The following is a 23,385-nucleotide window of genomic DNA, read 5'->3' as shown; positions in this document are numbered from 1 at the left end:
TTGTTTTACTCTCTGAATTCTGCAGTAAATTGTCACAGCTTGTCATACTAAGTGTCACGTATCATGCAGCGCTATCATGTGCATGTGTATGTGTTAGTGCTGTGATAAACTGATGACCATGCTGTAAGGTGCTTTTGGGATAGCCTCTGGCACCCACCAAAACCATTAACCACATAAATGGTTGCATATAAGCAACATGTGTTTGCCAGTCCTTTCTAATAACTATTTGAATTGGACGGCCACATATTTTGCTAGTTTTATGCTGCAGCCTTTATTAATTTTTGTGAAAGAAAAAATAATCTGAAGGCTGGTTTGGGTAAAATGGGAAATCCTTTAAGGTTCATACTGTTAATAATATGAGCCTAAAATACATATTTACCTCTATGTTGGTATGAACCTACAGATACTTGTAAAGGAACAAAAACCTTGTGCGTCACATAGGATGTATTTTTCAAACATCAGAGCTTATCAAGTCCAAATCTGACACCCAAAAGATATGAACACAGAATCAATCTTCCCTGGGAATTTTCTCTTTTTTTCTCTACCTCTTGCAAAATGCCGCCTCAAGTTTCAGGGCAAACTAATTAGTCTGATACACAGCTGGTGAGTCACTGTAGATGTTGCTAGGAGAATAACTAAGCACTTGCGTTGCCACTCCCTAGCAGTTTTCATGTCTCTGTGCACAGTCTGATCATTTATAATAGATGTGACTAAAAATATTATGTTTTATAGAAACTTTAAAAAAAAAGAAAAGAGGAACACTTTGAAAACACATCAGATCTCCAGCATACCAGAGATCCAGCATATCCAATATGCTGGATCTCTGGTATGGCCTGGGTAATGTGTTTGAAATGAAAGAATGACACATTGTTTGATGGAAATTAAATTAACAGCCTACAGATGGTTGAATTCAAAGAAACCCCCAAAATATAATAGAAAAAGTAATGTGGCAGGCAAGTCCATTTTGCTGAAATTTGATTACAGCAACTCAAAATGGTACTCAATAGTTTGTATGGTCCCCACATACTTGTGTGTGTGTTTGCCTGACAACACTGGGGCATGGTCCTAACAAGACAACAGATGGTGTCCTGGGAATGCCCTCCCAGGTCTGGACCAGGACTGCACTGAACTCCTAAACAATGGGAAGTGCAACCTGGTGGTCGGATAGATGCACCGAACTATAGATGGACCTTGCACCAGTGTATGGTCTAACAATAGATCCATTAATATCGTCCCAATACCTAATGTCAGACAGGGCGTTGTTGACCAGCCTGTCTGTGCCTCCCTCCATGGATATGCCAGCCCAGAACATTACTGATCCACCAAAAACACATCATGCTGAACCATGTTACAGAAGGTCGGGTGCTCAGGCTACATTCATTAAGTCTGTTTCTGATTGTTTGGTCAGAGACATTAACAGGAGGTCATTTTGTAGGGCTCTCGTAGTGCTCATCTTGTTCATCCTTGCACCTGATGGGTTAACGTTCTTCTACAGCCTTGTTTCTCCTAGTTTCTCCTACGTTACTGCCTGTCTCCTGGAATCTCCTGCATGTTCTTGAGACTGTGCTGGGAGACATAGAAAACCTTCTGGCAATCGCACGTATCGATGTGCCATCCTGGAGCATTTGGACTACCTGTGCCACCTCTGTAGGGTCCAGGTATCACCTCATGCTACCAGCAGTGACACTGATCTTGGCCAAATGCAGAGTGAAAACACAGTAAGAAAGGAGATTTTTGTATCAATATTAAGGATGACCTCTCCAGTTTGACAACAGACAGACTAAACAGATGGGTGATGATACTGAATCCTTCTTCCTCCAACAGATGTAACAGTTGCACTAAATGTAGAGGCTTATTCACATTGTTTATCAGACTCAGTAAACCATATGTAGCAGCTTGGATACAACCAGATAGTGTAACTGCACGACTAAGAAGATTAGACTAGATTTACCTCCCGGGCGGTCGTCAGCAGCGCTCACACAGAGCTGGCACATAGCAACAGGTCAGTGAGCCCTGTGTGGCACATTAGCCTTCACCATAGACTGGGACAGAGGCCCTTTTAGCAGAGATGGAAGCTACCATTTCCCTATGACTTCTAGCCTTCAGTTAAGCTTCTGCAAAAGGTCAGTGTCCTGCTCGAAGTCATAAGCTTTCAACCACATTTTAATTTCAATGTGGTTTTTGAGTGTGTTTATGTGTTACGAGGGCATAGCCTGGTAGCATTGACCTACAGATGGTACAACCCATTTTTTTCTTAGAAAACCTACAACTAGCCTTGAGTTTTCTGTAACCAAATCCACTCTTTTGTAAAGATATAATCTTTCAGCTGTAGTACTTACTGTACTAAAGAAAAACAATTCCTTTGTCTGCTCAGGATAGCACAATGTGAGAGGACGGTGCTTTAACATGACAGTCCTATGGGCTGTGTTTACGTGGGCAGTCAAAGGGATACTCTGCACCTGCAGGTTCCTTTGGGTGAGTGTATGCTCATTATATTCACATCTGGGTAATCTGCTTACATCACAGTTTAATGAAGGCTCTTGTAAGTGGTGATTATAAAAAATTTAATCAGTGTTGATCTGCATTGCAGATATGTCCATACAATGCTATCAGATTCTTACCAAGGGAAAACCCCATTACAGAGGGCAAAAGCCATGAGTTGAAACAAGTTGTGGGTAAGAAACTCATAAAATCAAAGAGTGATCACCAGCACATTTAAAATATCTTAAAAATATTTAGTCAACTGTTAAACACTCAATTTCACAGTTTATTTTCTTAAAGCCTCTCTTCCTCCTTATGTAATCCTACTTCACATCCCCTTTGCTAATGTGCAGATTTAGATGATTACCTTATTTGATGTTATTTGTCAGGTGCCGAAAATAACAGGATTGCCGCCATACCAGGTAGCCCTGACCGTACATTTGCCCTCCAGAAGAGACTGACCAAAACTGAAAAAGAGGTGCTATCACTGAAGACCAGGATTGCTTGTGAGAGAGCATCATGGGAAAGGAGGTTTACAGAGCTGAAGAGAAAACAGGAAGAGCTGCATAATCAGGTGTGTTTGTGTGTTTGTGTGTGTGGGTGGCTGAGGTTCTGTAATTATACCTTTGCCTCCTTTCCCTCAGCTGGAGTCTGGAGTGTTGGTGAAAGTGGGCAGTTACAGTGACCAGGGAGAGTCAGGAGTGGACAATGGAGAAGCATTTGAAGAGTATTCAGGTAAATGGCAGTAACATAATTATGGCAATAACAGAACAAATTTTCATATGCGCATCCTTTTGTATTTAGCCATGATATCAGCTGCTAATGTCTCACGTGCAGGCGGCCTCCATCAGCGCAGAAGGTCTGACATGTCATCAAGAAGTGATAGTTATGAATGCAGTTTGTCAGGCAGCCAGTTATCTTCATCCTCAGCACAGAGTTCAAGACCTTCCTCCTCCTCAACTTCAGCCTCGAGGTATTGCTTTCAAAGAAACGGTTTGGCAGAGAGTTGGATAAAAAAATATTCTTATATCTATGCTCAGAAGTTTAACGGCAAACAGTGGAAACAGCAGGGACCATTTCAGAGTCATGTGAGGTCCTGTGTCCTATTGAAAATGTATTATGTAAAAAATCGTTCGGCAACAGTTATAATCTTCCCTCTTAAGAAATGCACAGGGTGTATATTCAAAATATAGTTCCAAAAGCAAATTTATTCATTACATGGAATATATTTTAGGATCATAATTCCTGATTTATCGATGTGTGTAATTTTCTTTCACTAAGAGAAGTTTTCTTTCTGCAGTGTGAGATCATGGAGGAAATCTCAAGGGCCACATCGAGTTTTTGTTCCTCACTCCCCGATGGACTTACAGCTAGGCCATCGGGTCAGGATCATGCTGCCATCTGGGAGGATCAGCACAGGAATAGTTCGTTTCCTCGGTCACCTGCAGGGGGAGGTAGATCTCCACCTTGGAGTTGAGCTGCAAACTCCTGATTCAGGGCTATGTGATGGGAGCCACCTGGGACACAGCTACTTTGAATGGTAACCAATGTCATTTTCCTACCAGCCATACTCAAGCAACATGTATATGTTTTTGCTCTAAGGTTGTGCACCTTGACATTTAGTAATGTACTGCGATTTGGATGTGTGCACTAAGTAATGCTTTTTACAATAATCTCAGTATCTATTTAAATTCAAATGCTTCTAAACCTTTACATTTGTTTTGAAGTGTATTTACCTTAAGCACCATTCTTTCACACAATTACACAATGTATTAATACATTAACTTTGATGGATTTGATATTCCATAATTCAATATTTCACCATCTCAAGGGTTTACATTAAATGATATGAAAGCAGAAGAAAATCTCTGAATACATAACATGTTGAACCTTGAAGCAACACCAAGAGACTACATATGCATCTTTCAAGTGCCACAGCTTACCTGAGAAATGTGGCTGACCATGTCACTGACCACGCTGTACCCATCGTCTGATGGTTGCTTCCAGCTCAGATCATCTCAAACTGGTTTACCGAACCTGAAGATGAGTTCACTATAGTCAAATGTTCTCCACAGTCACCAGATCTCAATCTAATAGACCATGTTTTGGATGTGGTGAAATGGAAAACTTGCATCATGGATGTGCAGCTGACACATATGCAGCAACTATCTGTGAATATGGACCAAAATGTCTGAAGAATATTTCTTACAGCTTATTAACTTCATATCATGAAGAAGTAAGGCATTCCCGAAGGCAAAAGAAGGTCCAACATAAAACTGCAAGGTGTGCCTAATGAAGTGGCTGTTGGGTATTTTTTTAGGACTGTGCTGCACTGTGCTGCACATGCAGCTGTCAGGTCATCTTAGCTGTCTTTAAAGGCATGAGGTGCAACCTTGTAATGTGAACTCACTTTCCTACAATGACAAACTTGACTGACTGCATTTGGAAATGTTACTTAAATGTAGTATTTTTTTACGAGACTGCAAAAGAACAAAACAACAATAACAAACACACGACCTCCGCGACATCTAAAATATTAAAATTATAAATATAAGTGTGATTTTCTAACGTATAGTCTGTTTGAATAGTAACTTAATCTCCTTTTTTCCCCCAGCAAACCTGGATACGGGGCTTTTGTACCTTTCCACAAACTACTAATGGCATGGGAGTAACAAAAATACATACATCTTACCAAGCTCGCCATCGACTAGAGCAGCGGTCCCCAACCCCTGGGCCACGGTCCGTGAGTCGTTTGGTACCGGGCCGCGAGAGTTGAGGCTCAGGTGTGAAATGTATGGTTTTCAGGGTTTTTATCGGTTTTTAGCGTTATTTTGTTATCGTTTTTATCGTTAATTCTGTTTTCCTGGGTCTTTTCATGTGTGTTATGAATAAATCTTCTTTTTTTCGGTACCGGTACTACGGTCTCTAATGCTAAGAGAAATGCTTTACTTAGTCCCTATGGACCCCAAAGCGCTTTACACTACATTTAGTGATCCATATGTTCACACACTGGTGATGGCAAGCTACATTGTAGTCACAGCTGCCCTGGGGTGCACTGAAAGAGGCGAGGCTGCCGGACACTGGCACCACCGGGCCCTCTGACCACCACCAGTAGGCAACGGGTGAAGTGTCTTGCCCAAGGACACGGGGACCGAGACTGTCGGAGCCGGGGCTCGAACCGACAACCTTCCGATTACAAGACTGCCAACTCTTGAGCCTCGAATGCCCCCACATCATGTAAAACATGGGACACATGTGTGCGAACATTGCACAAGTTATAGAAGTAAAGTTATATAAAGTAAATATTTACATTCATTCAACCGTAACACCCCACTCTAGCTGGTAATGGTAACTGTGTTTCTTGATTAAACAAATATTATTGTTGCACCTCCTGGATAGTTGGCATAGTTTAGATTTTTGAATTATCAAAAAAAAGAAAAGAATCAAAAGCCAAGAGACAGAAGTGGTCCATCGAGTCTCAAAACAACATTAGATAACAAAGAATTGACATGTTGGGTAATATCTGCAACTCTGTGAACTTTAAAAATAACAAGGACATTTCTCAGGGATATAGTCATAGAGTTAGGGTGTGAGAAAGGTTGGTGTATTTGCACAAAACGATTACATATGGAGGTTTTGGAAGGCTAGCAGCTCTGTGAGGCTACATGTGAGCTACTGACCCTGCACACAATGATTATAATACCAATAACCACAGCGATTAGCATGTTAACAGTTATAATTTTCAATGTGCATTAGCATAATGATGATTCCCTTTAACATAAATCTAGTGTTCATGCTGCTTTAAAACAGCAGCATTTTGTTTAATTAATTAGTTCACAATTACCTTATTAGCGTGTAAAACTAGTTAAGGTGAGCGCTACATTGGAGAAACCAATAAGCTCCATATAGACTTTGAAGTTAAGCTAAACGATCTGTCCCTGCAACCTGGACAATATAGAGACAAATGGAAAAGTTGACTCTTAATATAAAAACAACTCTCACCTTGTACCACCATCAGTACGGATATGAGGCCTTTTCCCAGTGAGACTAATTACATCTGCAGGGACTGGTGATGCATGAAGTGCAAGATCTTAGTTATCTACTTTCTTTCCTATTATTATACACAAGTGTGATTGCATTTAACATTTGTTTTTAAATATAAGTTAGTTTTAAATCATGTCTGCATCGTTCAAGTGGCAAAAAAGGTATTTAGCATGCTCTCTCACACACACACACACACACACACACACACACACACACACACACACACACACACACACACACACACACACACACACACACACACACACACACACACACACACACACACACACACTTACCTTTCCCTCAGTCACTGGGGGGAAAAAAACAGTTTCTCGTCCAGGCTTGCAACACGAGCTGCGCTGTTTCTTGTGAAACTGAGTAGGACAGTTTGGCAGCAATTCTATCTGTGAGGCAATCAGGATCACTGTTGTTTGGTCTCTGATTAACATCAGAGGGATATTTACAAGTGAATTAAATAAACCCGAAGAACTAGTTTGGGATTAATCCACTAACCCCATACCAGCTGTTTATTTTCTTTTGCAAATCCATTTCGTGAACGCCGTTGAGCTGTCGTATCCTGTCTTTCATTGGGTGTAAAGTGGTAGCTGTGGACAGCAAAGACAGCCAATCACACTTACATTCACACCAATAGCCAATTTAGAATCACCAATTAAACCAACATGCATGTCTTTGGACTGTGGGAGGAAGCCAGAGAGAGCCCACACAGGTATGGGGAAACATGAAACTGGATTTAAACCACTGGCTGGCTCTCCACGCAACAGTGCTAATCCCCGTCCATTTGTGTTGTAATAGACTTCACACATATTATTATTACAATAGACTTTAATAGGTAGTGACAATGCATTTCCTAAATATTCTTACAATGAGTTCTAACACTAAACATTTGAAGTTAATGATCCAATATAAGAATAGAGAATACAAATCATTTATGAGAACTAAATTCCATAACTGTCATTTTTATACGTTATACTGTAGTCTCTCCTACACACACTAATCGGGACAGTTATTCAGAGAATGATTCATGAAGCTGATTCAGGTTTACAGAACAAATGATGATGACACATCAGCAAGTTCCTTTTGCTTGGGTCAAAGCCTTTTTTTAAGTTCAGTTTAAATTTCCTAGCAAGATCAGCATTTACACTGTATGGCAAAAACATGCAATGTTAGCTTATCTTTGTGGACTACATGACTTTTATATTTACTTATGAAGCTCACAGAGCAAGGACACCAAAGGTATTTCAGAAGTGGGGAACTAAAAGCAACAGAGTCGCTCTTTGGAGAGGCGTATGCCGTAAATCAAACTACTGACTTTACACATGCCCTCTGTGACGTAACCTACTACAGGTTTTCTCATGCCAGATCTTATCAGGACAGAAACAAAATGCTGACAGGTAAGAACACTTCAAAATTATTGATATATCAGATGAAATACTCTTGAAAGTTTAAAGTTTGAGCTGGTTAATAAAGGAGAAACAAAATTCCCGACCAATAAAAACAATTTAAAAATGCAGCAGGACATCATCAGTTGCCTTTTCTAATGCAAAAACTCAAAAGTCACAATAGAAAAAATTCAGATAACGAATTCAACAATTAACTTTATTTTGGAAACCTCAGACAGAGGTGTAAAGTGGATGACTCAATGCCTCTTTAGATCAAAGACTACCTTAAGCCTGCACATTTAAGATGTAATTTCCGAAATGCTGAAGGTTGGATAGATGCAAACATTTATTAAACATACGAGCAATGACAGAGACAGCATGCAGGAGTTCTATTTAGCTGTCTTTTTGTGGTGTTGTCTTTACAGTGAAGTAGATGAGCAGGATGTAGCTCTGAGGGTAACATGTTACCCTTACATGTAAAAGCTCTCTGGCCTGAGATGGAGAGGAGACATAAAGCCAATCTCACAGGGTAAATGCACTCCTAGTACTGGTTACATCAGGAAGGTCAAACATGCAGATCTATCTACTGTGGTGATAAGAAAGCAGCTGAAAATACCTTCTGTGTAACTTGTGTGACAAGTTACCATTGCATGAGCGTTTGGTGTCCTCATTTTCTCCGTCCTCACTTGTCATGTTTGTTTAAAAAACAAAAACAAAAACAAGATAGCAACAGCAAAAATGCTCTCAAAAAGGGGACTTCCCAAACCAGTTGGTTATGTCATGGTGGCTGTATCCATAGTTCATAAAGGTTTTTATAGCTCACCTACATAATTAGCGTTTCATTTTTCTTTTATTGTGGTATCTCAGCTACTTTGCTTTCAATAATATTTGGAAGCCTGGGTACTTTTCTGGACTGACTGCCAGTGTTTTTTAGTATACTGCAACTGTCCCTTGAAAGGATAATACTTGTCTGCAGGCTGTTTCTGAAAAACTAAGATTAAAAGTAGCACATAGTACAGCAACAGGTTATTTCATGAGAACTTAAAACTAATTAACTTTGAAGCAATATGCATAAACAAATATGCATAAATGTAACCGTTTTCCATCTAGAGGCACTTTTTATCCAAAACATGGATGACAAAGACATATGACTCCAGTGTCATAAAAAATATATATATAACCTATAACAGATTAACTAAATCATTCATAAATAAAACGTTTCATTTTTACAGTATAATAGCACATTGCACAGAATTAGTTTTTAAATGACTCAGCTATAGTCACTATGCGACCTTCTGAAAAGGTGATAAGGATGCTATATTGAGCTCAAGGCAAGTAGTAATGACAGGTCTGAAAGAAGAATAATCAGAAAAGATCTCTTTGGGCTTTCAGCTTCAGTATCTCTGCAGCTAGTTTCTCAGCATTCATCAGATTTGGAAACATTTCCATGACAGTATCCACCAGATGTGGGTTGAAGATAGTTTTGAGCTTGTTGCGGAGTTCTAACCTTTGTGAGTCAAATGCAGCAGAAGATGGTTGTTGTCCCCTTGAATAGTACTGATGACTGTTGCTAGAGCAGCAAGAATTGTGGTAGTGTGAAGAACGAGTTGAAGAAGGGAGGCTATTTGGTCTGCTGGCTTGTGGTAACCCCTGAAAGGGATCTGACCAGTAATGTTGCTGAACATGGGTGCCTCCACTGTACTGGAAATGGCTGGGGAGGCTGCGCTGGTGGGAAGCAGTGGGTGTGAGGGCATTTGGGTGATAGGCGCTGTATTGGGGTTGTGCCTGAGAGTCCATGTTTCCATGAAATTGCTGGTGAACTGTCGAGGGCATTGCATGAGAACAGCACTTGCAAGGCTGATTGATGTTATTTTTCTCTAAATGTACGGGAGAATTTGTGGCTCCAGGAGGAGCACTCTGATACTGCAGCCTGAGCATCTTTGAGTTGTGGAGGGAATGCGAAATATCAGAGTACTGACTCTCAAATGAGCCAAGGCCTGAATCCAGGTACTCTTGAGACATGTTGGCATAGTAATGATTTGGCATCAAGTGCAACCCAGGCCACTCTTTCTGACACTGGGTTCCTGTTACAGAACACGGCATGTGATTTGGATTGTGTCTAGGATCCTCCCAGTACAGCAGCTTGTTTTCACTAACGTGATAAGGTGGTGAGGAAGTCTGCTGATCTCTTTTGAGCTCTTTGTTGGAGTCTCGAGGATGAAAATAGGCATTTTGAGCAAGTGCGGGATCAGACTGAAGCTGTCTGGGTGACAAACTGGCATTTCTCTCTTCTTTTACAGTAGAAATCTGGGCTTTCTCTCTCAGTTCATCAGCTAAAGACAGATAGGGTTGGTTTACCCGCTCAGGATGGTAGAACTTACACTTTATGCCATACGTGCACTTTTTTTCTGTGATGGAGAAAAATAAGACACATAAGCAAAAATAGGGCTGCTCGATTATGGCAAAAATGATAATCACGATTATTTTCACTGAAATTGAGATCTCGATTATTTGACGATTGTTATGACCCAGTGATGTGTTTGTTGGTGTTGTGCCTCCCACCGGAGGATGGTGGCGGTATTTTCCCTTTTTTCTCTCCTAGGAGGTGGACACCTGGGCGTGGCTGCTAGGTATCTGGGTGGAGTCTCTACACACCTTCCGACTGGATAATTGATGGACCACCTCCAGTACTTAACGTCCGGATGACAGTCACCTGGGAGTGCTGTTTGGAACCCTGTTGACTCGGTCACAGAGTTGTGTGTTGTGTCATTGTAGTGCAGGCTGGAGTATTCACGTGTACCTCTAGCCTTGCCATGTAAATAATTGTAAATAAGTTAACCAGTGGCGGTCACTTTTTTGTTCCTTTGCTGTATAACTTTCACTGTCGCAGCCTAGTAGGCGTGAGAAGCCGTTTTCTTTTGTTGAACAAGTTTTCTCCTGTTTTTCGTTAGATAGTTAGGTAAGTGACTTGTCTTTTGTTTTGGCTTCTTTTTATTTTGGTGTAGGGAAGACTAGGGATTGTTTTATAGGGAGTTTTGTTTATTGTTTTGGCATTGCTCACTGCTGATGAAAATAAATGGCTGCTTAAATACTTAAAAAAGGTGTCGTTGTTGGGGTTTGTGCGTGGGTGGGAAGTGAGTGGGGCAAACTATTTGTTACGTTTATTTACTTGCCGGGACCAGAACGTAACATATTGGGGGCTCGTCCCTTTGGTGGTTCTTTTTGTGGCTTGTTTTCTTGGTTGGCGGTTTTTTCTTGTGTGGGGGGTGTGTGTGTGTGTGTTAGGATGGAGTTTAAGTTGGAGGACTTCACTCTGAGCCCGTCTGCGGAGAAGTTGGACAGGTGTAAAAAGGCTGACCTCTTGCTTGTTGCTGAATTCTTTGATGTGACTGTGCCGTTGACTGCGAAGAAGAAAGAGCTTAGGGAGCTCCTGTGTGTCCAGTTGACGGACAGGGGGTTGTTTGGTGAGCCGGGTCCTGCAGGGGGGGTTGAGCTGGGGGCTGTTGCTGGTGTTTCTGCCCCACTGAAAAATCTCCCTTTTCCACCTAGCCCTTCTGTGGAGGAGCTGCGGTTAACGCTGCGCATTAAGGAGGTGGAGCTAAAGAAACAGCAGTTGGAGGTGGACGCTATGCACTTGAGGATCAGGGCTCTGGAGGTAGAGAGGGGAGCCTCTGTGTCTGCCAGCCCTCCTGTACCTCGGTTAGCCCCGCAGTCACCATCCCCGCAGGTACCCTCCCCGGAGTCATCATCCCCGCAGATACCCTCCCCGGAGTCATCATCCCCGCAGTCGCCATCTCCGCAGCCACCGGCCCCGATGCCAGGTGGTGGCTTTGATGTGAGTAAACACATCAAAATGGTGCCGGCGTTTCGGGAAACTGAGGTGGATTCGTATTTCACAGTGTTTGAACGTATCGCAGGTGCGCTGCACTGGCCAAAGGATGTGTGGTCTCTTTTACTCCAATGTAGATTGGTGGGGAAAGCTCAAGAGGTATGCACCGCTCTTTCTCTGGAGGACAGTTTTGACTATGATACGGTGAAGGCTGCTGTCCTGCGCGCTTACGAGCTTGTGCCAGAGGCTTACAGGCAGAGATTTAGGAATGGGAAAAAATCCGCCAACCAGACCTATGTGGAGTTTGCCAGAGAAAAGAAAACTCTGTTTGATAAGTGGTGTCATGCTAGAGCAGTAAACACCTTGAATGACCTGCGTGAATTGGTGACGTTGGAAGAGTTCAAAAACCAACTACCAGACACTGTGGTAACCTACTTAAACGAACAGAAGGTTACGACTCTCACCGCTGCTGCTATACGGGCTGATGAGTTTGTGTTGACACACAAAGTGGTGTTTTCGGTTCCTGCTCACAGTTTTCCGTCTTCCAGTAGCCCGCCCAGATGGTCTCCAAGGGGCATCCGCCGTGCCATCCCCTCATCCATTGAGAACCGCGTGTGTTTTTTTTGCCATGAGCAGGGACACCTTATTGCGGTTTGCCCTGCTCTGAAGAGAAAAGAAATGACCAGGGAGGGTACATCTCCTTCCCCAATAAACCTTCTACAGACAAACTCTCCTACTTGGGGGGAGGTGATGGCACCCGAAAATGATAAAGTAGATAAGGAGTTTAAGCCGTTTGTGTCAAACGGCTTTGTTTCCTTGATAGGAGAAGATCGGCGGACTCCTGTCAGTATTTTGCGAGACACTGGTGCGAAACAGTCGCTCATTCGTGAGGGGGTCTTACCGTTTTCAGCTCAATCCTGTTGTGGGGCGGATGTGTTAGCCTGGGGAGTTAGGATGTGTGTAATACGGGTTCCTTTACACTTGGTGCAGCTTTCGTCTCAGTTTTTGTCTGGTGAGGTTAAGCTTGGGGTGCGACCCCAGTTACCGGTTGCAGGTATTGACATCATCTTGGGAAACGATCTAGCTGGCGGCACAGTTTTTCCGTCGCCAGAAGTAGTCGATATACCACTTACAGATAACAGTGGTTTCGATCGTGCCACATCAAAGGCTGTTCAAACCGTCAGTGTAACGACATTTAGGCAGAGGAGAGGTGCGAGTGGATCCCAGCAACAGCAGCAGCAGAATAGGAGGCAGCCCAAGGGGACGAGAAGAACAAATATTCAAACCACAAGGGTCGCTGAAGCCACCATGCAATCAGACCCAAGTAGATTCACTTTTCAGGACAGTCAGCAGCAAAATGCTGAAACCAGGCCACCTGCTAGAAAAAGACAAGGACCTCGACGGCATAGGGACCGCAGAAGAGGCCAGCTGATGGTGGCTAATGCTCCATCTCCCACCCTTAAATTTGACACAGACTTTGATTTTGATTCCTCCAACGCGCAATTCATTAAGGAGGCGCTTGAGAAGAAGTTACAGGAGGGGCTGAATCTAAAAGATGGGAATTCTGAGGGAAGGGAAAAGGAGGGGCTGCAGCTGAGTTCAGGGGAGGATCATTTTGGTCCAAAGTGCTACTATGACAAAGCAAAGTTTTTCTTTGACAACATCTCATCTGATAATGGGCTCAGACTGACGTGGGCAGAGGAGCGAAAGAGCAATCTGGAGACTTTTGGTGTCCCTGGGCGGTTCCTGAGGGGCCAAGGATTCAGAGGTGGACGCCAGTGTTTTGGGGGCGGGTGCAGTGCTCGTGCAGGAGGATGAAAATGGCATTGACCACCCAGTCTGTTTCTTTTCTAGAACATTTCTAAAACAGCAACCGGCGCCTCATGCGTTGGTCCTTACTCCTACAGGATTTCAACATTGAGATCCGATATATAAGAGCTTAGAGAATGTTATGGCTGATGCCCTCTCTAGGTCGTAAATCAAACATCTTTGTGTGGGGTTGGATGTTTGATTTTTTTTGGGTGGGGGAAACTGTTATGACCCAGTGATGTGTTTGTTGGTGTTGTGCCTCCCACCGGAGGATGGTGGCGGTATTTTCCCTTTTTTCTCTCCTAGGAGGTGGACACCTGGGCGTGGCTGCTAGGTATCTGGGTGGAGTCTCTACACACCTTCCGACTGGATAATTGATGGACCACCTCCAGTACTTAACGTCCAGATGACAGTCACCTGGGAGTGCTGTTTGGAACCCTGTTGACTCGGTCACAGAGTTGTGTGTTGTGTCATTGTAGTGCAGGCTGGAGTATTCACGTGTACCTCTAGCCTTGCCATGTAAATAATTGTAAATAAGTTAACCAGTGGCGGTCACTTTTTTGTTCCTTTGCTGTATAACTTTCACTGTCGCAGCCTAGTAGGCGTGAGAAGCCGTTTTCTTTTGTTGAACAAGTTTTCTCCTGTTTTTCGTTAGATAGTTAGGTAAGTGACTTGTCTTTTGTTTTGGCTTCTTTTTATTTTGGTGTAGGGAAGACTAGGGATTGTTTTATAGGGAGTTTTGTTTATTGTTTTGGCATTGCTCACTGCTGATGAAAATAAATGGCTGCTTAAATACTTAAAAAAGGTGTCGTTGTTGGGGTTTGTGCGTGGGTGGGAAGTGAGTGGGGCAAACTATTTGTTACGTTTATTTACTTGCCGGGACCAGAACGTAACACGATATTTATTTAACCCTTTAAGACCTACCATAGAACCAAGTCCGCCAGAGCTTATATTATTTTTTTATATGCTGTAGTGCCATTTTTGGGAGCATTTCAAGTTGCTATACATCAATACAACTGTTATAGCCCATATTTAATAATATGTATGCATTAAGTCCATAGTAATTACATTAATTGCAAAAAAGTGCAATAAACTACAAAAAAATTGAAAATCGTTTTTGTTTTTTTTACATATATATTTCTACTTGGGGAAATTTAAGAGGCTTATCCCTCAAAACTTTAAATACAAAAAAGTTGCAAAAAAATAGTTTACAACAACAGGAAATTTATTTTGAGTTTCTTCATAGTTTTATTTTGGAGATACAGCAATTTTTATATACTGCAGGAAAAACAAAAAACAATCCTATGATGCAAATTTGCAAAGAAAACAGCATGTGCATCAAAATAAACTATTTCCAGCAGTGCAATTCGAGTTCTAAGCATCCCAGAAACTATTCAGAAAAGTCAAACATGACTTATAAAAGCACCAGTATAGGCTTTTAAGGCCTACAAGTAAAAAACTACATTTTCCACGAAAATGACGTCACTTCCGGTTTCGGACAGGAAATGGCGAACATGCGACAGTTCACGCTGACTCACTGTGGGAAGTGTTATGAACAGCTGATCGGATCGGCAAAGCGTGTTTCTGGAATATTATGTTTTTGTTCCTGCAAGCGCTTTTTATGCAATTTTTGCAAAGCTTCATGTGGAAGGAAACCGGGACCGAGGACAAGCTGATGGCATAAGATGTAAGTACAACTCCTCCGGTTTCATATGCAAAACAAATTATTGCGCTAGCTTATGCGGCTCCAGTTCTACAGGGATTTAAAGGGTTAACAATAACAATGTATTGAATAATGACTTTAAAAAATAATATAAAATAGTGTGCAAATACTGATAACAGTGCAAATGTTTGCAATATAAAAAATAAATGAAAAATGTAAACATCTATGTTTAGTGAACTTTGTAGTGTTGCTCTGTGGTGCAGCTATGACACCATAGCAAAGTTTACACACTATGTCTACTTGATCCACGTCTGACTCCACGAACCCATAATGTTTCCACACCACTGAAGTTTTTTTTTTTTTTACCTCTCTTTTCAACCAACGGCAGTCACTCTCCTCTCCAAATAACTTCTGCTTAGCTTTCCGAGCTTCCTTCGGGTCCTCTTAATTGTTGTGATGCGTGTTCGAAATGCAGAGAGGTGCGCTCGATTTGCCACACGGAGCAGCGCGAGAGTAAAGCACGAGGGAGGGGCTAATAATCGGCTCAGTCGTTTTTAATGATCGTTGAAAGCCCAGATCGTAATCGTGATTAAAATTCGATTAATTGAGCAGCCCTAAGCAAAAAGATTTTTTGTTGATGAGATCTAATGTGAACAGCACATTCTCTGCTGCAGAAGAGGGTAACACTTCCTGATCGATATGCTAATCGTACCTACCGTATGGACAGAGTTGTCTCATTTGCTCCGTAGGACGAGGCTTTTTCCGAAGGAAATTGTCAAGGCTGGGGCCGTGGCGACCCAAAGGGTCATCTGGGGGCATGAACCTGTAGAAAAATACAAAAATTGTAGAGTTCTTCATCCACTTGTAGGGGAGACCGGGGATAGTTGTAACATTTTTGACATTTCTGTCTGTAAATTGGAGTTCTTTTAAGGTAGTGGATTCAAAATGTAATGCAAAGTATTTACATGTCTCTGCTATTAAATAGTGCAGCTATTTTCTCTGCAGCACAATTACTCATTGCATGGTATGGTCTCAAACACAAAGAGTGAAATGTTACAATTAACCCCATAGTCTGGGTTAGTTGTAACATATCCCTGGGTGAAATGTAACACAATGAAATAAGGGTACTAACAAAATATTAACATGTAATCTTTGTTTATTCAACACATGAATGCAGTTAGAGCCATTTATGTAGCTGTGTGTGTGTGTGTGTGTGTGTGACAGAATGCAGAAATCTAACTTTTGAACATATTCCAACCCCCCAAAAAGACAAATTCTGGAATTTTCTGCAACTGAATATTTCATTAATTTTGGTTGGTCTTCCTTGAGTTTGGCCTCATTGGCTCAGTGGGCATTATAACCTACAGCTCTTGCACCAATTTTGAACATAACAATGAAGCTGAAAAATTGTAGTTGTGCACCAGCACCGCAATTCCATTACTTTTTATCATGGCTTACCTTGGTGTGGTTTGCAAAGTGCTTCAGAAAGATGAGGAAATCTGTTTCTTGCACCCATCCTGACTTATTTCCACTACCAGTACTTCCTACTGGTCCATCTCTGACACAGTGGTCTGCATAATGTATGTGTGGGAACACAAACAGTGGAGGAATTGTGTTGCCAATGGCATTAACCACATATACAAATGTGACCAGTGAATCTCTCTCTGCTGATGTCGTTGCCCCAACTTGTTTAATATAAGTTAAAGTAATAGTGTGGTAAGTTGTAACATCTGCATTATTGTTACAACTAACCCAGACTGTTGCTGTTACAACTAACCCAGACTGTTGCTGTTACAACTGACCCAGACTCCTATAGCCATGAACTAGCTAACATTAGCCAACGGCTAAAACATTAGCACTAAAGACCTACACAGAATATATCCCCATAGACATACAAATAACATAATTTAAGTTTGATGAGTTTAACTGCAAAGCAGATAATGCTATTAGAAATTGAAATAAAGTAGAAAAACTTACTTTTTGGCATACAAATTACTTTTTTTCATGTTAAATTGTCAGTGTTTGACAAAATGTGCTGATTTTTCACATGTGATAGCAGAACTGAATTGGGCATGCACAGGATGAGTCACATCATTTGAAACTTAGCCCTGATTGGAGAAATTGGAAGTGTTACAACTGACCCACGTTACAACTATCCCCGGTCTCCCCACAACTCTGCTGTAAGCTGCAAATTCTTTTTCTGGAAAATTCACCACGAAGGAAAATGTGGTATTTCACAGGCACATACAGAAGAACAGGCTTACTTGTCATTCACAAAGGAGTACATGAGCAGCCTCTCTTCAATGCATTTCTTCCACTCAGGTCTTTCTGCTTGGAGGTCTCGGTAGGTGTCATTGGATACGATTATTCCATCGGACTCATACGCCAATTTGATAATAAAGCGGTCATCATAGCAAACCACTCGCTTGCCCCCAACACGGCGTGATGGAGTAAAGACAACGATTTTCCTTTTTTCAAGCTCCAGCAGAATGTGTTGATCTGAAAGTGCAACCAGTAATCAGTTACAGATCCAGAGTTGACAATTTACGCTGTATTAAATGATTTCGTGTATTCAACTGTACTGTGACACATTAAAAAGATGTGGATTTATTGAAAGATGCATGCCAAACCACAAGGTGAAAACAAAGTTTGTACAATTTTAACAAGGTTGAAAGTTAATATTTGCCTTTATTCTTTGAAAGAGCTTCAACTCTCTCAGGCAAGCTTTCTTGTCATTTCTTTATGTAGTCTTCAGGAATAGTTCTCCAGGCTTTTTAAAAGCTACCAACATCCAGTAAGCTCTTTATTGGATGTTGGCAGCCTTTTGTTCCCTTCTCTGTGAAGAGCATCCCACACTCCTTCCATAATGCTGATTTCAGTGCCTTGAGACAATTGTTGTTGTAATTTGGCACTATATAAATAAAACTAAAATTGAATTGAATTTCTAGGCCTAGGGAGGTCATTCTATTTTTTTCTTTTCTATCCAGGTATTTCTTTGCAAACTTGGTAATGTGTTATGAATCACTGTCGTGCTGAAACATGAAGCTGCTGCCAATCAGACACCTCTGGGATGCTATTGCATGGTTGATCAAGATTCTGACAGCACTTTTCTATGTTCATACTTCCACAAAGCACTGGATGAAATGCAGGCCAAAGCCATGACAGAGCCTGCACCATGTTTTACAGATGGCTGCAGACATGTACTGTTGTACCTTTCTCCTGATCTCTTCTGAACAGAACCAAAAATTCTAACAAGATTCATCACTCCATAAGACCTGTTGCCACTGATTTTCAGTCCAGGTATTGTGTATTTTGGCATACCTCAGCCTTTTCTCCCCGTTTCATTTCCTTACGAATGGTTTTTGACAGCCACCATTTCATTGAAACCATTTCTGACGAGGCTTCAGTGAACAGTAGATGCATCTCTCTGGGCCTGTGTCAGATCTGGATTTTTTCCTATTTCTTAAAGACACGACTTTCAGATATACTTTGCGTGCTTTAGCAGAAAATTTCTAGAGTAAAACTTTGAAAAACCTTCATAAACCTTGGAGAATGATTGCTCAAGACCACAAATTTTTTGGAATTAGAACATAAGGAAATGAGGGGTAGCTTAAGATTACTCTAGATCATGCTATGTGCAAGCTGAGTGAATAAATGCACGACAAAGACACACGCGCGCGCACACACACACACACACACACACACACACACACACACACACACACACACACACACACACACACACACACATTGATAGTGCTTCAAAACAAGTTAAGGGTAAGTGAAATGAACCTTGAACTCTGTGTGATGAACAAAAGATAGAAAACCTTATGTGATAGAAAAGCACTTTTCTAACTTCTGTCAAAACTTAACAACTTACTGTAAGTAGATACCAGTAGTTATCTACAACATCAAGTACGGTAGGTGTGGAAAAAAAAACAACACACAAAAAAAAAACAAAAACAAAAAAAATCCCCATCTCTACTTCCCGATGGGACTTTCCCACGAGTAACTACATGGTGATTTTTACTTCCTTGTTCAAAGATTGAAAAAAAGAACCTTTGGATTGCTCCACCCAGGCTGCACAGCTATTAATTCTTGAGAGCAACAAGAGGCTTATGCTCCAGGATGTGCCATCCTTTTTATTTAGTTGTTGTGCTGCAGGTGGTAATATTTACACAAAGATACACTGACATTATATTCATCTGGGCTTTATAAATACACGGACATAAGTGAATCAGTTGGGATAAATTTAGAACTCTATTATACACGACTGTCTGTGATTACAATATTGTAACCACCCAAAAACAGTCAGAGTGACTCATTTAAGTGTATTTCCACTTTTTCTTGCCATGGCCTGGTATGGAAATATTTTATGCTGGCCAACTAAATAATACCCTGTTTCACAACCTTAACTTTTTTTGCATAGATGTATTAGTTTTTCTGTAATATCTCCTGGCTCATGTGGGAATTATTCATGAATACAGAATTATGTGATAGAATTTCTAAGTTTTTCATTTCTTGCTTAAAAAAAATCACCTCTAAAACTCACTGTATAATACAGTATTTGTTTCTGTATTAACAAAGAAAAAAGCGTGAGTGGGGGAAGAAAAAAAATATCATCTTAGCACGACTTGTACGCAAAAACTAGAATAAATGGCAACCTCTCTGTTACAATAGTTGTGTGGGCTTATTTCATTTGTTTCAGTTCCTTATCAGTAAGAATTTGTTACCTTCTGAGTAAAACAATCAGGCTACCATTTAAGAACATCTTTAGTGATTTATATCCATTTTAGCTACTTTTTGTTCTAAATCTATGGGTAAACATTCTGATTACAGTGTGGTTACGGCAGGATATGCCCTGCAGATATTATCTCATTGTACAGAAACTGAAACTTTAAGAGGCTAACATAGTCGGCACTTTAACAGAAGTGATCAGCTTATGTTGTAACCATTGCATGTGCCACACACTGAGCCCGGAGGGGAATTTTTTGTATCTTTTGTCTTATCTGACAGTTCAGAAGGTGTGGTTCTCAGTCTCCTGGATTCACTGGTCTTGCCTGCTGCCAGGAGACTAAAATATAAACTTTTAGTCTTCTCTAACATTAAACTAACCAATAATGAGAAAATTAGCAGATGGTAGAACCAGACTGACTGCTAAAAGCAGTCAACGAATTTTCAATTCTAAGAATTTCTTTCATTGACAGCTTACAATGGACGCCTTTTTACACATACAAAACCTGTTCTTTATTGGCCTGGACTCAAAGAGAACACAAGCACATCAAAATATTTTGTCAGCAATGCACACATCACATTTGTTTTTTCCCCTCCAGCAATTAGTGAGTCTTAAGGGTCTAATTCCATCTTTATGGTCGTGCTAACATCCAGCATGAAAATAATATCAGATTCATTTCTGTTTGAATCAAACCTTATTTGTCATTCACACCCCGTGTGAAAACTGCTTTTTGTGTCACCAGTATTAACCTCATTTAACTTCGCCTCACAGGGATGTTAGGCTGAAATTTGTCCCGTCTACTTGATGAGAAACATCTGTCTGCTTTGCTTTATTTCTGCCATCCTCACCTGTCAGGGGAGCATCAGCTCTGGGCAGCTCTTTGCGCCAGCTGGGAACGAACACAGTAATGCTAGTATGACCTCTGTCAAGGAAGAAGTTCACCGCCAGCTGAATCCCTTGGCATGAGAATACTTCCTTGTTGCCATGACTGTGAAAAAAAAAAGAAGCATAAGAGATAACATGGGTTCAGTTAATCTGACCGAAAATAATCTAATCTAATTCATAGTCAAAAGGAGGCTTAACAAATTACACTGATCTGAGTAAACACCATGACTTCAAATGCTGCTTAAAAGGAATCTTCCCTCTGGCTATTACCCAGTCCTAAAGTCACATATTGCACATAATTTCTGGTAAAAGGTGGGGATTCTGAGTAGAGGATCTAGAATTTGCATAATGTCTCAGCGGTCCATGCTAAAACATGCACGGGCAGTGCAGTCAACACCTCCTTTAAAAAGTCAAGTCACACGACATAGTAGGAAAATAGAGAGTTAAATAAGACTTTGAAAAATAACTGTCCTTATTCAGAAAGTGTTCATAGCAGCTGTGACATTCATGGATTATGATTTAATCTGATAATCTACAGAGCAGGAAGTATCATCAGGATTACCTCATGGCAACATTGCTGCCGTCAATAACAACAGGCCTCAATTCTTCGTCCGGTTTGTTTTGGTCCCACAGCTGCGTTGTGTTTTTGCAGGACCCAAGACCCCAACTGGGAGGCTGCAGGGAGTCGTTTTGGCGTGTGCTCCTCTCGTCACTGTCAGAGCTGGAAATGCAAGGTACACTGCTGGTTCTGTTCCTAACGAGCTCTCCTAGCACCGCATTAGTGTCTGTGCTTAAGCCCTGTTTCCTCAAAGCAGCCATGACCTCTGATGGGGTGTAACCCAACTTCCTGAAGAAGTCCACTCTGAGCTGGAACTCCTCACTGTCTGCTTCCAGAGAGTCTGAAACTGAGCTCAGGCTGGGAAGAGCCTCGTCCATCCTGAAGCATCTGAGCCTCTTTTTTTCAGGAGCATAGAAGGTGAATTACATCAACTTGGCCTGGGTGAAAAAAAATATGATATTCCATTAGTTACTAAAGGAGTTGTAGCTCATATAGTCTGAAATTTTACAAAGAGTAAAATAAAACATGATAATACACATTTCAGTGGCCATTACATACCTCAATATTCTGTCATTTGTTTTATGTATGCTTCAACAAAATTCAGCCTTACATATTTGAAGTTTGTAAAAACTCTGGTGTCCCAACAAGATTTTTAGCCCTGAACTGACACCTCAAAACCAATTCCACCAACTTCGCCTTGTGAGATTAAGTAATCGTTAAAGATTTATACAGGCTACTAAAGTAGTGGAGTATGGTGATTAATGGATTAAACATTTAGACAAGTTCAACTGAATTAATCTTCTTCAACCTGTCATTTCTTAAGGATAACGCCAATATTTTGGCACACCCTGCTGCTTTAATTGAAAATGCGCTTCCTTCCTCTCTTCTCCTAGTCTTTTGAACTATAGTGTAAAAAAAGAAACAAAGAAACAAGACATATCTGACGCCCAATGGACAGTCTCCAGCTGCATATAGCAAATTACGGTGACAGCTTCCAGATTAAGCACTTTAAGCAAGTAATATTACTTTTATTTTTAATATCTTCTTGATAGACGTGTCAAGTTAGTTCTTACAGGCTGTAAGAGGCCTGTTGCAACATATCCTACTGTAAAGTTAGATCGCTTACTCATTTTCTTTTTACGCAAGTCAGCAGATCAGAAAGTAGTCCTGCCCTGCTCTGTGTAACGTAGGCTACTCTTCGATAGCCCATGTTACACACAAATAAACAAACAAGGCAGAAAAGTGTACCTCTACCTGTACTGTATACGCCGACTTTACCTGGCACAGGTAAGAGCTCAGTTAGCCGTGCTACTAACGGGACATTTCCCCCGCTAAGCCCGATCGACAGATCACATTACAGTCAACAAATCTCACGGCAGAGGCGAGCCGTCGTCTTACCTGCTCGGTTTCCTTCTGTTCTATTTAACAGCAGAGGCCACTTAAAGTTCGAGTTAATGTTTGGAAGCACTCTTAACTTTGACGCTGTTCCTACTTCATACAGTAGCACCGCCCTCTTGGAAATGATTTCTTCTCCTCTTCCTCCAGGCGCATGCATGCACAGCCATGAAAACATTTGAATATAAGAGAGATACGATAAGGTGTGCCTGTTTCCGCTGGCTGTCACTCACTCACTGTAGTATTCAAGTTTTTTTTTCTTTTTTCCATTTGTCAGCAGCAAGAAGAAAGAAAGTCTGAAATATCACAAAGAGTATCAAATAGCTCACGTTTCTAGTTGCTGTGTCCCGTTTAGGCAATGCGCAATAAGCCCGACCTCACAGCACTCTTACTGTATATCGTCTAAAAATAGAGCTTATTTGTTTTTCCAGTCAGTCTAGAGCCAAAATCGGAAAATGACACCAAACCAAAGTCAGTACGATTATATGTTATGAAACTGTGATTACAGGTAAAACTGATCTATGAAATATTTTGTCTCCACATTTTAGTTAATTTCCTTTTTTTCTGAGTATTTTACGTTTATAT

At 41.2% G+C, this 23,385-nt stretch overlaps 3 protein-coding genes across 4 annotated transcripts; 2 read left to right on the top strand and 1 right to left on the bottom strand.

The window, feature by feature from the left end:
- Window positions 1–1,969: 1,969 nt before the first annotated feature.
- Window positions 1,970–11,025, top strand: LOC147318955 (uncharacterized). The gene is made up of 8 exons (XM_086311182.1): window positions 1,970–2,123; window positions 2,375–2,475; window positions 2,591–2,675; window positions 2,871–3,055; window positions 3,126–3,216; window positions 3,319–3,454; window positions 3,782–4,021; window positions 5,096–11,025. The coding sequence occupies exons 2-8, from the start codon at window positions 2,407–2,409 to the stop codon at window positions 5,151–5,153; spliced, it is 864 nt and encodes a 287-aa protein (XP_086167308.1). The 5' UTR covers window positions 1,970–2,123; window positions 2,375–2,406; the 3' UTR covers window positions 5,154–11,025.
- zc3h12aa (zinc finger CCCH-type containing 12Aa) lies at window positions 7,337–23,125 on the bottom strand. 2 transcript variants are annotated; one of them, XM_086311180.1, is made up of 6 exons: window positions 22,804–23,125; window positions 21,409–21,842; window positions 20,810–20,949; window positions 17,491–17,725; window positions 15,943–16,049; window positions 7,337–10,333 (listed from the first exon to the last, which is right to left on the bottom strand). In XM_086311180.1, the coding sequence occupies exons 2-6, from the start codon at window positions 21,780–21,782 to the stop codon at window positions 9,291–9,293; spliced, it is 1,899 nt and encodes a 632-aa protein (XP_086167306.1). In that variant the 5' UTR covers window positions 21,783–21,842; window positions 22,804–23,125; the 3' UTR covers window positions 7,337–9,290. The 2 variants fall into 2 exon arrangements, with proteins under 2 accessions (XP_086167306.1, XP_086167307.1); XM_086311181.1 differs by lacking the exon at window positions 22,804–23,125 and adding an exon at window positions 22,660–22,695.
- On the top strand, window positions 11,158–14,367 carry LOC147318954 (uncharacterized). The gene has a single exon (XM_086311179.1). The coding sequence runs from the start codon at window positions 11,212–11,214 to the stop codon at window positions 13,570–13,572; it is 2,361 nt and encodes a 786-aa protein (XP_086167305.1). The 5' UTR covers window positions 11,158–11,211; the 3' UTR covers window positions 13,573–14,367.
- Window positions 23,126–23,385: the final 260 nt, after the last annotated feature.

Source organism: Aulonocara sp. 'chitande type north' Nkhata Bay, linkage group LG11, assembly GCF_057382095.1.
Source record: "Aulonocara sp. 'chitande type north' Nkhata Bay isolate Kocher_YH1m ecotype deep benthic linkage group LG11, A_spYH_male_GT1.1, whole genome shotgun sequence".
NCBI classification, from domain to species: Eukaryota; Metazoa; Chordata; class Actinopteri; order Cichliformes; family Cichlidae; genus Aulonocara; species Aulonocara sp. 'chitande type north' Nkhata Bay.
This window is presented reverse-complemented; position numbering and strand designations above follow the sequence as displayed.